At 49.1% G+C, this 13,904-nt stretch overlaps 1 protein-coding gene and 1 long non-coding RNA gene across 8 annotated transcripts in view; one reads left to right on the top strand and one right to left on the bottom strand.

Moving 5' to 3' along the window:
* Positions 1–13,904, bottom strand: part of DGKB (diacylglycerol kinase beta) — a 643,039-nt gene that overhangs the window by 349,551 nt on the left and 279,584 nt on the right. For all 7 annotated transcript variants that reach the window (XM_056800573.1, XM_056800574.1, XM_056800571.1 and 4 more), the window contains one exon: positions 6,961–7,059. In XM_056800573.1, coding sequence (XP_056656551.1) covers positions 6,961–7,059 — 99 coding nt within the window. The remainder of the gene's footprint in view (positions 1–6,960; positions 7,060–13,904) is intronic.
* LOC103104627 (uncharacterized) lies at positions 8,018–13,718 on the top strand. The gene is made up of 3 exons (XR_474222.3): positions 8,018–8,214; positions 11,973–12,191; positions 12,842–13,718. It is a non-coding gene; the product is annotated as an uncharacterized LOC103104627 (long non-coding RNA).

Here is a 13,904-nt window from a genome sequence, read left to right as displayed (position 1 = left end):
AGGGGTGTTCTAGGTCAAGCACTGGGTAAGAGCGTGGCTGCTGCCCCGTCCACTCTCTCAGGGGTCATTCCTGTGTCTGCTTCCTCACCTGTAAGATGGCGCTGGTAACGGCCATCATCCAAAGGGTCAGTGTGAGGGTCCAGTTAATAATAGAGGGGAGCCGCCCGCCGTCAGCCAGGCTCTCCAGACCTCAAGCTGCCGTCATGCCAACTGAACAAAGACTCACCTTCTGCAGTGCTGACTGGGCACTGCCGGACTCGAAGCACACGAAGCTGCTTTTCCCCTTTGTTGGACCGAAATAACAGTGACTATAAAAACTCATCCTTTGCCCAATACAAAACAACGTTGAGCAACGGAGCTAAATGGCATCCGTTTTGATCTTGTATCTCGCCTTGCCAGTCAAAGGGAACGTTTGCTGGGTGTTAACATTTCCTCGAACTATTAACAAGGCGATAATGACAACAAAGTGAAACCCCAGAACTGGCGGGTCCAATCGGAGTATCAGCTGCAACAGAATTAAGGCACCCCAATCTCTTCAGTAACACGGAACAATAACGTATTCGAGAGGAAGCCACGATAGAGCGCGGGGTCAGTCCTGGGGCATGTCCGCAAGGGGCGACCTCTAAAATATCAGGGCAGCCAAAACTTTAATCTATAGAAGAAACGGTAGGAAAATGCCTGGCTTGAAAGAGCAGTAGAACAAGAGGGAAGCACTAGTTTGGAACAAGGGCTGCTATCGGTTTGGATCCTAACCTCGGTGAGAACAGCCTAGTTTAAGGAAATGGCACGTCATCATGATTTGCTGCTTATGGATCTCAACATTTCAATAGCATAAAATTTGCAATCCGACCGTAGCGCAACCTCACTGACACCAACAGCCCCCGAAGCCTCCTTCAGTGGCAAGAACAGGAGCTGGTCAGCTTACTCCTGGACCGAAGCAAGAGCGCGCTCAGCAATTCAGAGGATTCCGCCTCCAAGGGAAGGTTTGCCCGTGATGACACACTAAGAACAAGCAGAAGGACGGCCGATGGGACCCTAACCACAGAACTATGGGGGAAGGAGGGAGGAGGAGGCTCGTGAGGGTGTGGGGCACCCCAGGAGACAGGAATGGGCCTCGCTGTCTACGGAGCCCTCTGCTGTAGGCAGGAACCAGAACGTGGGCTGGACATTGTAAGCTGGAGACCAGTAGAAGGACTGGTGGAAACCTGGATTTGCCCTGTTATTGTTGCCCATGAGCAGGCTGAAAGGAACACCCCGTTCTAAACAGCTCTAATTATGAAAGAGATCTCTGCAAAAGGAGGCACCAAAAAGAATGCAAAGACAGAGCAAAAGCCTTGAGCTTAATGTGCTCTCCAGAGTCCGGATTACAAAGGAGGCAGATAATCCCCAGACCTATGATATCACGGATAAAGGAAGCTCCTGGGGGAGGCATGTTTCTCTACCAATGGAAGGAAGTGCCTCTCTACCAGCACAGGCTCTGAAAAGCGAAATGCCTTGCCAAGAATCACAGAGGTAGTATGGATGGAGGTGGGCCTTAATCCCAGCTCTTGAGGGCCACGAAGCGGGGTCTCTCATCTTGTTTCAAGCCTGTAATCGGCAAAGATGATCGGCAAAAATGCTGGCTGGGCTGTGGGAAAACAGGCACTATCAATGCCACTGTGAAGACATCCAATTATTTTAGAAAGCAATTTGGAAACATAGCCAGAAAGTTACTGAATAGTATGTTCCTTTTAACACCTATAGCACTGCTAGACCTAAGAGATCAAAGGAACAGGGGAAGGTACTATATGACAGATAGATAGATACATAGATAGATGGATGGGTGGATGGACATAGATAGACATAAGATCTTTTGATGGTGATAAGGCATTATTAACTATTAACTGATGAATGGAAAAGTAAAAAAGATGTCCTCTGAATATCATGAAATGCTATTGTGCGGGGAAAAAAATGAGGCCATAGACGATTGCAAAGAGGCCTGGGAAGACCTCTATAAGCCAATGAAGAGAGAAGTAGGCAGAACCAGGAGAAGAATTTATCACATCAAACTTGTAAAAATGAACAACTTTGAAAAACGTGTGAGATCTGTTCAGCTAAATTATTACAGAGGTGTAAGAAAGACAGGACAGGCGATGGACAAATGGGCCAAATAAGAAGATGAGGTATTTTGTGTGTGTTTGTGTGTATGTATGAAGAATATGGACATTTATTTTTCATTACTGTTTTTATGTAGTATAGGGGCACTTTCTTTTCCGTGGGAATGAAAAAGAAGGGAATGCCTGCTACATGAACAAAATAGTGAAACTTTAAAAGTATTTAAGGCATACTAAAAATGTAGAGCTGATGAATGTCATCACATTGAAGAGGAATTCTACTTTTCTTCTCAATCTCAAAAAGCAAGAAGAGAACAAAAAGAAAAAGAAAAAAGAAAAAGACAAAGAGAGAGAGGGGGGAGAAAGAGAGACAGAGAGAGAGAAAGAGAGAGACAGAGGGGGGGAGGGAGGGAGGGAGAGAGGTAGGGGAAAAGAGAGAAAGAGAGACAGAGAGAGACAGAGAGAGAGACAGAGAGAGGGAGGGAGGGAGGGAGAGAGGGAGGGGTAAAGAGAGAAAGAGAGACAGAGAGAGACAGAAACAGAGAGAAAGAGAGACAGAGAGAAAGAGAAAGACAGAGAGAGAGAGACAGAGAGAGAGATTTCTACTTGATTTAGGGGGAGAAAATATCCTGACATTATGAGCTAAATTGGAATAGTCTGCTTGAACTTGGTCATTAAGCATCTAACATGTGCCAAGCCTTGTGTGAGGGGGCTGGAGATGCAAAGAAAATCAAACAAACAATAAAATTAAACGATTTCTTCCTTTGAGGAGTTCACAGTCTGATGGGGGATCAGGAAAGGCTTCTGGAAGAAACTTAAGACTTTAGTTGAGACCTGAAGAAGCCAGGAGATCCAGAAGGAGAGAGTTCTAGGCATGGGGGAGACAGCCAGTGAAAGTGCCCAGACTGAGGAGATAGAACATTTTGCCCAAGATATAGCAAGGAGGCCATTGGTCCTGGATCGCTCAGTATGTGGGGAGGTGATTATTGTACAAAGGTTATAAAGGCAGCAAAGATCCCAGGTACGAAGGGCCTTGAAAGTCTAGCAAAGGATTTTAGTCTTGATTCTAGAAGCAATGAGGAGTCACACAATATGGGGGGAGAGTGACGTCCTTTAGAAAGATCAGTTTGATAGGTCAGAGAAGGATGAAATGGATGGGGAGAAACTTGAAGCAAGGAGACTATTGGGATATGACAATAATCCAGATGTGACTTGATGGACCACGCATGCCCCAGAACATTGTGGCAGACTCATCGGATAGACGGTGAGAAGTGGGCATATAAGAGAAGTTAGAAAGGTAGAATCAACAGGACTTGGCAAATGATTGGATATGGAGGGAGGTACGAGAAAGTAAGGATTCAAGGATGACCCCTACCTTGAGGTTCTGGGTCACTGAGAAGATGGTGATACCCTTGAGGAAGGGAGATTTTTATGGGAAAGATAATCAGTTTGATTAAGTTTAAAGTTTAAAGTAAAGTTTAAGATATCACTGGGACATCCACTTGGAGATATCCAATAACTAAATGAGGATATGAGACTGGAAGCTATTAAAGAAGACTGGTCAGAAAAACATCTGCAAAAAGAGGATAATTTAATTCATGAGGACTGAGATCAGAAAGAAAAACAGCACAAGAAGAGAAGAGAATCTACGAGAGCACCTTGGGAATAATGGGTGTAATCTGGAAGATGACCCATTAAAGGACCCTGGGGAAGAGGGGTCAGGAAGGGAGGAAGAGAACAAGGCAAGGATAGTCTCATGATTTTCTAGGAAAAAGGCATCAAGGAGGAGAGGCTGATCCATGGTATCGAAGGCTACAGGAAGTCAAGAAGAATAGGGGGAGAAAAGATTGTGCATCTGGACATCTGGTAGACTAGGAAAAGCTGAAGACTAGAAAAAGTGGGGAAATAAAGGGGACGGGAGGGAATGGGGTGGCTTCTTCACGTAGAGAGGTGAGTCTTCCACAGAAGGGCCACTTCTTTGGGTGAGACAGGGGTCGAGACCATAGTGAAACAGATCTAGCTGATGTCAGCTGAGTAAGAGAGAAGGAGGAGCTCTCCGTGAATGCTTGGATTTTTCTGTGAACTGAGGCCAGCTTTTCGGCAGAAGGCATCCGCTAGGGGGAGCCATAGAAGGTCAGAGGAGCAATGAGAAAGTTTGGAAAACCTTGTGGGTGGCTGAGAAAGGAATGGAAAGGAACAATCATTCACTGAGCACCTACTAGGTGCCAGGCACTTCACAAGCATTATTGTTATTGTTAGGGGACTGACTCGTGAGGCACAAAAATAACGCCCTGAACACCGAGGGCCTGTTCAATAGACACAGCTCATTTCTGTGCCTTCCTCCAGCTTCGCTGAGCAGCAGAGGGAGAGGAATGAAGGAGGGGCACGTCGAGGCTCCTGTTCGGAAGGGTCTAATCTCTGATGGTATCAAGAGCTGATGCGATTGCCGGGTCCACCGAGAGAGTGTAGACAAAGCCAGGGTGAGGACCTGGAAAGAACTTGGGGCAGAGATTGGAGGTCTCCAAGGAAAGCCCGGATGGCCACTGGTCAGAGGTACTGCAGACGTCTTTCCGCCCACGCAGGCCTCATTCTGCACAGCACCTTTCACGTCCGAGCAGGGATCTTGGCCATTTGTATGTCCGGGGAAGCCCCGGAAGCTCCTCTTGGAAGACTGTTTTTCAGGGCGTAACACGGAGCCTATTTCTTATCGCCGAACTTTATTTTTTCAGAAACTAAAACTGTGACTGGCCAGATGTTCGCTTCATTTTCTCTAAGGAAACACGGCATGAAGCCTTTTGGCTGTTCCCTTCCCGACGCCCGTCCACTGCGGAGACGGCTACGCAGGTCCATCGTGCTGCGGCCGGTCTGGATCTGGAGGGCATCTTTGTCTCTGGCTTCCGGGCCCAGGTGGGCAGCAGGAAACCCCCCGGCCGGCGGGATGAAGATCTCCTCATCTGGGTCAAGAAAAAGGAGGCCGGACACAGGTGGCCTAGCCATGGACTGTGCCAGAAGGAAAACACCCAGAGAGCAGACAAAGGAAGCCACAGGGGCGCAGGAAGGCCGGCCGGCCCGCAGGCCCACGTTGGTGCTGGCGAAGAGCGGCCTGAGGACGGGAAGGAAAGGGAGGACCTGGCGTGGGAAAGGCCCTGAGCTCCTCCTCCTCCTCCAGACTTCTGCTCTTACAGCGGCTCTTTCCCGCGGCCTCCCCCTCCTCGGCTGGGGGACGTCCGATCGGACGCGGATACGCGGATGGAGAAGGGCCCGGACGGAACGCCAGCTCCGCGTCCCCCTCTGGACAGACGGAGTCGCTGAGGCGCAGACAGACGGAGTGAGCGTCTGAGGCAGGAGGCCCCGGACGCCGCGTCCTCCCTGCCTGTTTCTGCATCCGCAGAGTGGCCGAGAGTGAGGGACGGGCCGTCCCCGGGCCCAGGCTGCCCCAGCAAAGACTCCATCAACCGCCAGGCCACAAGCCCCGGGAGAACCTGGGGAGGGCTGGCGGGGACAGCCGTGGCCCAAAGAAGGCAGGGAGGCTGGACAACCAGCAGCCTCCGGAGAGGGGAGAAGCCCCTCCTTCCCTCTGGGGCCCCTAGTCCAGCGCAGGGGCCTCCCACAGCGCCCTTGGCTGGCCCTGGAACAAGCAGTTGATCCGGTGCAGCCTCTGGGCCCGTCCTCCTGAGCCCCCCCTCTCCCTGGGGGCTACCCGGAGAGCTCTGCTGCTCTGGCCAGGCCCGCTGGCTGCACTAAGGGGGCAGATTGCCTGCCCCCAGGCCCTGCCCGCTCCCTCCCTCCGGGGCCTGCTGGGGCGGGAGACAGGCCAGAGCCCAGCCCGGTGCACAGGGCGCTTCTGCTTCTGGGAGGCTGGCCCGGACCCAGGATGTTTCTGGGAAGAGCCACGGAACTGGGCCACCAAAGCTCCCTCAGGTTAAGCCATCGCCGGCTGCTCGCCATTCAGGGTCAAATGACAGGGAAGGCCGAGGGCACCCCCTCGGCGCCCCTGCCTTCATGGCTGAGCATCTGGTCTGCAGCAGCGTGTCAGGAGGGCCGGACCAGTGGGGGGAGGAGGGGGGAGGAGGAGGGAGGAGAAGGGGGAGGAGGGGGAGGAAGAGGAGGGGGAGGAGGGGGAGGAAGAGGAGGGGGAGGAGGGGGAGGAAGAGGAAGGAGAGGAGGGGGAGGAGGGGGAGGAGAAGGGGGAGGAGGGGGAGGAAGAGGAGGGGGAGGAGGGGCAGGAGGAAGGAGGAGGGGAGGAAGAGGAAGGGGAGGAGGAGGAGGAGGGGAGGAGAGGGGGAGGAGGGGGAGGCAGAGGAAGGAGAGGAGGGGGAGGAGGGGGAGGAGGAGGGGGAGAAGGGGGAGGAAGAGGAGGGGGAGGAGGGGCAGGAGGAAGGAGGAGGGGAGGAAGAGGAAGGGGAGGAGGGGGAGGAGGAGGGAGGAGGAGGGGAAGAGGAGGGGGAGGAGGGGCAGGAGGAAGGAGGAGGGGAGGAAGAGGAAGGGGAGGAGGGGGAGGAAGAGGAGGGGGAGGAAGAGTAGGGGGAGGAGGGGGAGGAAGAGGAGGAGGAAGAGTAGGGGGAGGAGGGGGAGGAAGAGGAAGAGGGGGAGGAAGAGGAAAAGGAGGAGGAGGAGGAGGGAGGAAGAGGAAAAGGAGGAGGAGGAGGAGGGAGGAAGAGGAGAAGGAGGAGGAGAGGGAGGAGAAGGAGGAGGAGGGGAGGAAGAGGAGGGGGAGAAGAAAAGGAGGAGGAGGAGGAGGGGGAGGAGGGGGAGGAGAAGGAAAAGGAGGAGGAGGAGGAGGGGGGAGGAAGAGGAGAAGGAAGAGGAGGAGGAGGAAAAGGAGGAGGAGGAGAATGGGGGGCGGACAGGGGGAGGCCACACTCACCAGCACCACCGGGCAGATGGCTGTGGGGGGTAGGATGTGGTCCCTCAGGGCTCCGCAGTCGCACTCGGGCTTGAGGTGGGAGGCACATTTATTGTGGAGCTGTGGAAGGAGGAGAGAAGAGAGCCGCTAGAGGATGGTGCAGCAGGCAGAGGCCAGCAGAGCCGAGGCAGGCAGAGGGCCCGGCTCAGGCCAAGGCTCTGAGGCCGAAGGAGGCGCCCCCCCCCCCCCGCGCCCCCAGGCTCCTCCACTAGCCCGTACCATGCCCCGGAGCCAGCGCTGCACAATTCGGGGCCAGCCGGGGCGGCTTCTGCTCATCGGGGCTGGGGGCAGAGGGGGCAGGAGGCGCTCGGCCGCCCAAGATGGCCGAGGAGCTGCGTGCTGCCTCCGGGCTGCCTTTTGCGGCTCGCTCAGCGGGGGGCCTAATTGATCCTCTCATTAGTTCTAAGTTCGCAATTCAATACGGAAATGGGGGGCTGCTCCGGGGCAGGAGCGGAATATCAATGGGAGAGGATGCCTGCAGGGAGCCCCGCAGCGGGCAGGGACACGAGCACAGCGGCCCTGCCTGGAGCGCCTCCAGAGCCCTCATTTTGCAGATGAGGAAACTGAGGCTCACGGGGAGAAGAAAGGGGCTTGGCCAAGTCCCACCCCGAGGACTGTGAAGATGGTCCCAGCCCTGAGTTCAAATGCTGCCTCAGACGAGGTGCCAGCTGTGTGACCCTAGAGAAGTCTCTTCCCCTCTTTGAGCCTCACTTCCCTCGTCTGCGAATCACTTCTCCTTCCCAGGACTGTGATGGCGACCCAATGGGATAACCCGGCTCGGCTGGTGCATCCGCCGTGAGGAGAGCTCGTGGGGGCACCCCGAGGCCCCCTCGCCCACCCCCTCTTTACCAGAGACAGCCGAAGAGGGAGGCGGCCGAAGGACATCTTCATCCTTTCCTACCATTTGCATTTGGTCTTAATACAGAGTCCGACTGGCAGGGGGGGGGCCCAGCACATTCGGAACGCAGCCCCCCCCCTCCGGGCTGCCAACCTGCCTCGGCCGGCCGTTACTTAGCAACGGAGAGCTGCAGCCTAATGAATGCTGATTGCTCTGGCCTAGCGGGGTGGGGGCGGCAGGCAGCGGCCCTCGTCAGCATCATTCCGGGCCTGGCCGCCCTAATGAATGCTGCAGCCAACAAGCGGATCCTCACACACTGCCGGCTAATTAGCAGCTCGGCTTCCGAGGGCCCAGCAAAGGGATCCAGGGAAGACGATGTGAGCGCCCGGCCGGATTGGGCGCCGCCGCTCTCTGGGGGGGGGGGGGCTTCTCACGGGCGCCGAGCGGACTCTCCGGGCCCCAGTGGGCGTCTCTTCTCCAACTCATTTTACAGATGAGGAAACCGAGGCAAAGAGGATAGTGGAGGGAAGCCATTTGCCCGGGGTCACTCGGCTAACCAGTTCTCTGAGGCTAGATTTGAACTCGCATCTTCCTGGGGGTAAGGCAGCCACAGGCTTTATCAGCGTCCCTAAGGTCTCTGCTCCGCAGTCCCCCCCCTGCTAAGATGGGGGGCAGAAAGTCCTGAGTGCTGAGGACACAGTCCAGCAAGAGGGGGGCTCCGGAGCAGCCGCCACCCCCTCCTCCTCTCACAAAGGCAGAAACTTTTTGCTTTCTTCCACCAAAGACAAACCAATGGCTGTGAGTGGCCGCTGGGGGAGTGACCGCCTTCCCTTTAGAACTCTCCTAACTATGCTGGCTGCAGGCTGGCAAACACAACCCCAGCCCCAGGCGCACCTCCAAAAAGGGCGAGAGGAAGGGCTGGAAGGGCCCAAAGGCCAGCCCTTCTGGCCGCCGCTTGGCCCAATGCCCAATGTTGGCGCCCCCAAAGCTACTAAAGCCTGCGATGCCCCAGCACTGCCACTAAAGCCGGTGATGCCCCCTGCCCAGCACTGCCACTAAAGCCGGCGATGCCCCCTGCCCAGCACTGCCACTAAACTGAACCATGCCCCCTGCCCAGCACTGCCACTAAAGCCGGCGATGCCCCCTGCCCAGCACTGCCACAGCCTTTAGGGCTCAAAAATGGCGTGGGGGACTTTCTGGTCCAGGAAGAAATGACAAACAAGATCTTTTCACTTCAGAGAGAAACAGGAAAAGAAGAAACCCTGGAAAATGTGAAGGTGCAGAGTGAAGGGAGCAGAAGGGGAAGAATGACAGAGAAACCTGAAAGGCTCAAGAACTCTAATACCTAAACCCACGGGCATCCCAGAACATGGACAGGAATCACGCTCAAATGCCATCATTCGTTTTGTAAAAAAGGAGGCCTCTCTAGTGCGGGGGTTTATTTTTTCTTTCTTTCCTCCACCCCCAATTTGGGCATAAGAGAGGGAGAAAGGAGCATATGAAGAAGCAAGCCAAAAAAAGGGAAGAAAAAAGTATTTTGACAGTTTTTTTTTCCCCATCTATAAGAGAGAATAGAAGGAAGGCAAGAAAAAAACACATATGGGAGAACTTTGGAAATTAAACATAGAATTTATTATATATATTTTAAAAATCAAGCTGTATGTAAGTGATTAACAATTTTGCATAAGATTCCTTTCCTGTTCTATTTACTTAATGTTTATTAAGTTCAGAGTTTTTAAAATAGTTTTTAACAGAATTAGCTATTCCTATATTAAATATTGTTATTATGTTCTTTATTGTTATCATTTTTAAAAACCCTTACCTTCTACCTTAGAATCAATATATCTATTGGATTCAAAGCAGTGGAGTAGTAAGCATTAGGCAATGGTGCCCAGCGTCACATAACTAGGAAGTATCTGAGGACAGATTTGAACCCAAGACCTCCCCTCTTTAGGTCTGATTCTCAATCTACTGAGCCACCCAGCTGCTCCCATTACTATCATCTTGGCCATTTGAATATTAGGGAATTTTCATATATTTGGATAACTTCCCTATATATCCTTAATCACCAAAAGTGGTTAGAAAAGCTTTCTGACTTCTCCTAACAAACTATTTTATATATTCTTATGAAATTGAAAAATCTTTTCAACGCGATGTCATATAGATGATATTATATCCTATATGCCAATATTCATGATCAGTCATGATATTGAGTATCTTCTGCGATCCTCTCCCTCCATGTTCGGCCACGATATCTCGCCTTATCCCCATTTGCGGCCCACGTTTTGCCTTCCTTGTTTCTACCTAAGCTGTCCTCGTGGGATCTTGGTCCGGATTGGATTTTGAGTTTTCCCAGCAGTTTGTCCAGGAGTGAGCGATTCCCTTCCCTCGGAGTTTGGGGTGCTTGGGACTTGCTCCAGGGCCAGATCCTTGTCTGCTCTCTCTGGTGGATGGACTTCTCTACTCAGTCTACAGTACAGAAGTCCTTGGGTGATTGTTACCGTGTAATGCTGGCTGAGATGTGGCACTGCGGGCTCTCAGTCAACATTTGTTGTTTTCATCATTTCCCTTGAGATGGTTAATGCTGGGTGAATCACATTATTTTTTTCAAGCTTTATTTAAAATGACTGTTTTCTGTATATTCTTCAAAACATTTCTGATTGTTATGGCACTACCTAGGAACAAATCTCAGATGATACTGTATTTTTTATTAGATGGGCACAAGCTTCGCATGAGTAGGTAGCATCTCTACAGTGGTTCACAAGTGACTAGCTCCATAAAGAGTGTTCTGCTGCTGCTTTAATACAGTTCGGGTGTGTCTGACACGGCAGGGACACGCGCGCATATTCTCAACCCTACGTGGCTATTTGGCACACAATCTCTCTCTCTCCCCTCTCCAACGGGAGTGATACATCGAAAGGCGACTTTTTGCCGGTTTACTTTCTATCCTGCTACTTAAGCTCAACAGATTTCAATTCACATTATTTTTCTCTCTTGGATTCTCTTAGTTGATTATCATAGAACCACAAAAAGCAATAATTGTGTTTGCTCTTTGCCTGTGATTATTCCTTTGGTGTCTTTTGTCTTCTATTTTAGCCGCCATGTCTAATACCACATCAAATAATAGTGGTGATAATGGGCGTCTGCCTCCCGTCCGGATTTGATGGCAAGGCCTCGGCTTCCTGTTACCTAACATGCCGGCGCTTGATTTTAGACAGATTATATTTGTTGTATTACGGGAAAGTCCATTGATTTCCATATTTTAGAATCCATGTCCTTAACATGACCACAGATCCATTTTTAGCATTTTTTAACCAAAAATAGGAGTTGTATTTTCACAGATTTTTTCCATCACTTGACATGAGCACGTGATTTTCATGAACAAGTCCATCAATCAATAAGCATTTATTTCATGCTTACACTGTGACAGGCTCTGCCACATTAAGGCGGGGGTGGGGGTGGGGGATGAAAATACAAAACACAGTCCTTTCCAACAAGAAGCTCACATACAATGGAAGAGACAATGGGCAAATATTTTCATTTTTTAATATAATTTTTATGTTTATTGTTTTCTTAATATTGAACCAACTGTGAATGCCTGATATAAATTCAACCTAATTATGCTGTAGAATATTTTCAATGTTTCTGTTTCCTCCTTGATAATATTTGATTATTTTAGGTCAGAGTTCTACAAGGGTATTAGGCTATACTTTTCCTGCTATGTTTGACCTTACCTTAGTTAAGGTATGATTAGATTTGTAACATAGATGTTCGATAGGACGCCTTCAGTTCCTATTTTTAAGAACAGTTTACATGGTAGTGGGATTAATTGTTCTTTAAATACTTCATAAAATTGAATCGTAATTCCTGTCCTTTTTTCTCCCCTTTTCAGGTTCATTTATGTCTCACTCCATTTTTTTTTTCAAATTTAGCGTTATTTAATAATCTATTTCTTGCACTGTTAACCTGGATGTCTTTATTTAATCCATTTCTCAGTTTTGCTGAGATATTATTGGACAATATGCCTTCTTTTCATTTCCTTTATTTTTCATTCCTTTGTTTTGAATTATCCTTTTCTATTTGAGATATGGGGATTTTTTAACCTCTTTTTCTTCTTCTTTTTTTTTTAAATCAGGTTAACTGGAGATCAGTCGAGATAGAAGAGTAGGAGAAAGTAATGGCACCCAGCTCACCCAACAACTAAGCCTGCAATGATCTAACAAAGTAGCCAGACCACACACAGGTAATAAGGAAAACAAAGGCCCCCACACACATGTTGGAGCCACAGGCAAAAGAGGAAGGCAGGACCTGTAGAACGCCGTGGTCCAGGAGGGCTCTGAGGGCTAACCACAAGGTAACCTAGGACAAACCTTTGACAAACCCTGAACCCAGGTAAAGGGCCCAGGTTCCTGCAGAGGGGTCAGGGTGCTTGAACAGACTGACTGCTAGAATACTGAGTTAGAGCAGTAGTTCTGGCATGTCTAGAGGGGATCCGGACTCCCTGGGCCCAGAACCAGGAGAGAGAGGCCAGGACAGTTCCTCTAAACAGCCAAGCTATTTCTCTTGCCAACAAGGTCTGGGATCAGCTACTGCCTAACAAAGTACGATCGAGGGGGGAGTCTCTAGTTGAATTGCCCACACCTAAACGGAGACCTGTAGCTTAGAAAGCTCAGGAAAAATGATCAGACAATATTTTTCATCGGACCACACAGACCTACTGATAACTTTAATCTTCTTGGCTTAAGCTTCCTTGATGATTTTTAAATAAAAAAGCACTAAAGTCTCAAAGAATACAGCAGAAGCCATGGTTACATTGGAGCCAAATTTTACTGACTTGCAAGAAGTGATAGTTAAATTTTCAGTTTGTGCATTTAAATCTTGGAAATTGGCAAATGTTATATTTGATTCATTGTTTTGTTGATTTCTAGACTTAAGAAAGTGATAGAGAAAATACTAATCAAGATTAAACTTTAAATATATCAAAAATACATTCTTTTTTTTCAGGGAGCCGGTTGTTAAATATTTACCAGCACAAATCTTGGCAGAACCTCATATAAAATGAACCAGGATTATACAAGACCACCATATTTCCATTTTAGTATTTTCCTGAGCAGCATCTGGTCCTGCCAAAGTCCCAATTTAGGAAGCAAAGCCAGAAGAATAAGGATATAAAAGAAGATAAAAGGTAAGGAGGCATTATGATACTTGGAATACCCATAATACAAAGTCCTAAGTGAAGAATAATTGTGAAATAACTCAAAGCCAATCCTCAAAGAAAACTACATCTTGGCCGCAGGATCAATTGGAAGTCTTAGAAAAGATGAAGCAAATGTTTGTGTGCTTTAAAAATTTTTTTTGAAATCATAAAAAGAATGAGAAAAGAGATGAGTGTTGGAGGAAAATACTTAGAAAAGGAGGACTTTAGCCCAAGAGGCATCAAATCTCATCTAAGCAACAGACTCCCTAAAACTTAGGGAGGACTTTATTTTGACTTTAACAGTTTTGACAAGATAATAAATTTTAGGCATTTCATGTGTTTTTAATGACTTGGCAAACAGATCAAAGAGAGCTAATTCAATAATCATTAGACTACATGAAAGTCATGAAAGAAAAAAAATAAAGGGAGAGTGTGTACGTCATATTTCAAGAAATCAAGAATGATGTCTGCTCAGTCACAGAAGGCAAAGTGAAAAAAAATTATCTCCTGAAAGAAACCGTCAAATAAAAACTCCAAAATATATCAGTCAAACTCCTTATCTCCCAGATCAAATAAAAAATAATGCAAGCAGCCAGAAAGTAATTAGAAACCATAGTGAGGATAAAGCAAGACTTAGCAGCTACCAAAATAAAGGAGTAAACATTGTAATATGCTATTACAAAAGGTGTGTGTGTGTGTGTGTGTGTGTGTGTGTGTGTGTGTGTGTGTGTGTGTGTATTCAATGGGGCTAACATACTTCCAAGCTGGATAACCCTGGGCAAGTCACTTTTAACCCCCACACTGCCTAACCCTTTCTGCTCTTTTGCCTTGAAACAAATATACAGTTTTGATTCTAAGATGGAAAGTAAA

This window comes from Monodelphis domestica, chromosome 5 (assembly GCF_027887165.1).
Source record: "Monodelphis domestica isolate mMonDom1 chromosome 5, mMonDom1.pri, whole genome shotgun sequence".
In the NCBI taxonomy this organism is placed as follows: Eukaryota; Metazoa; Chordata; class Mammalia; order Didelphimorphia; family Didelphidae; genus Monodelphis; species Monodelphis domestica.
This window is presented reverse-complemented; position numbering and strand designations above follow the sequence as displayed.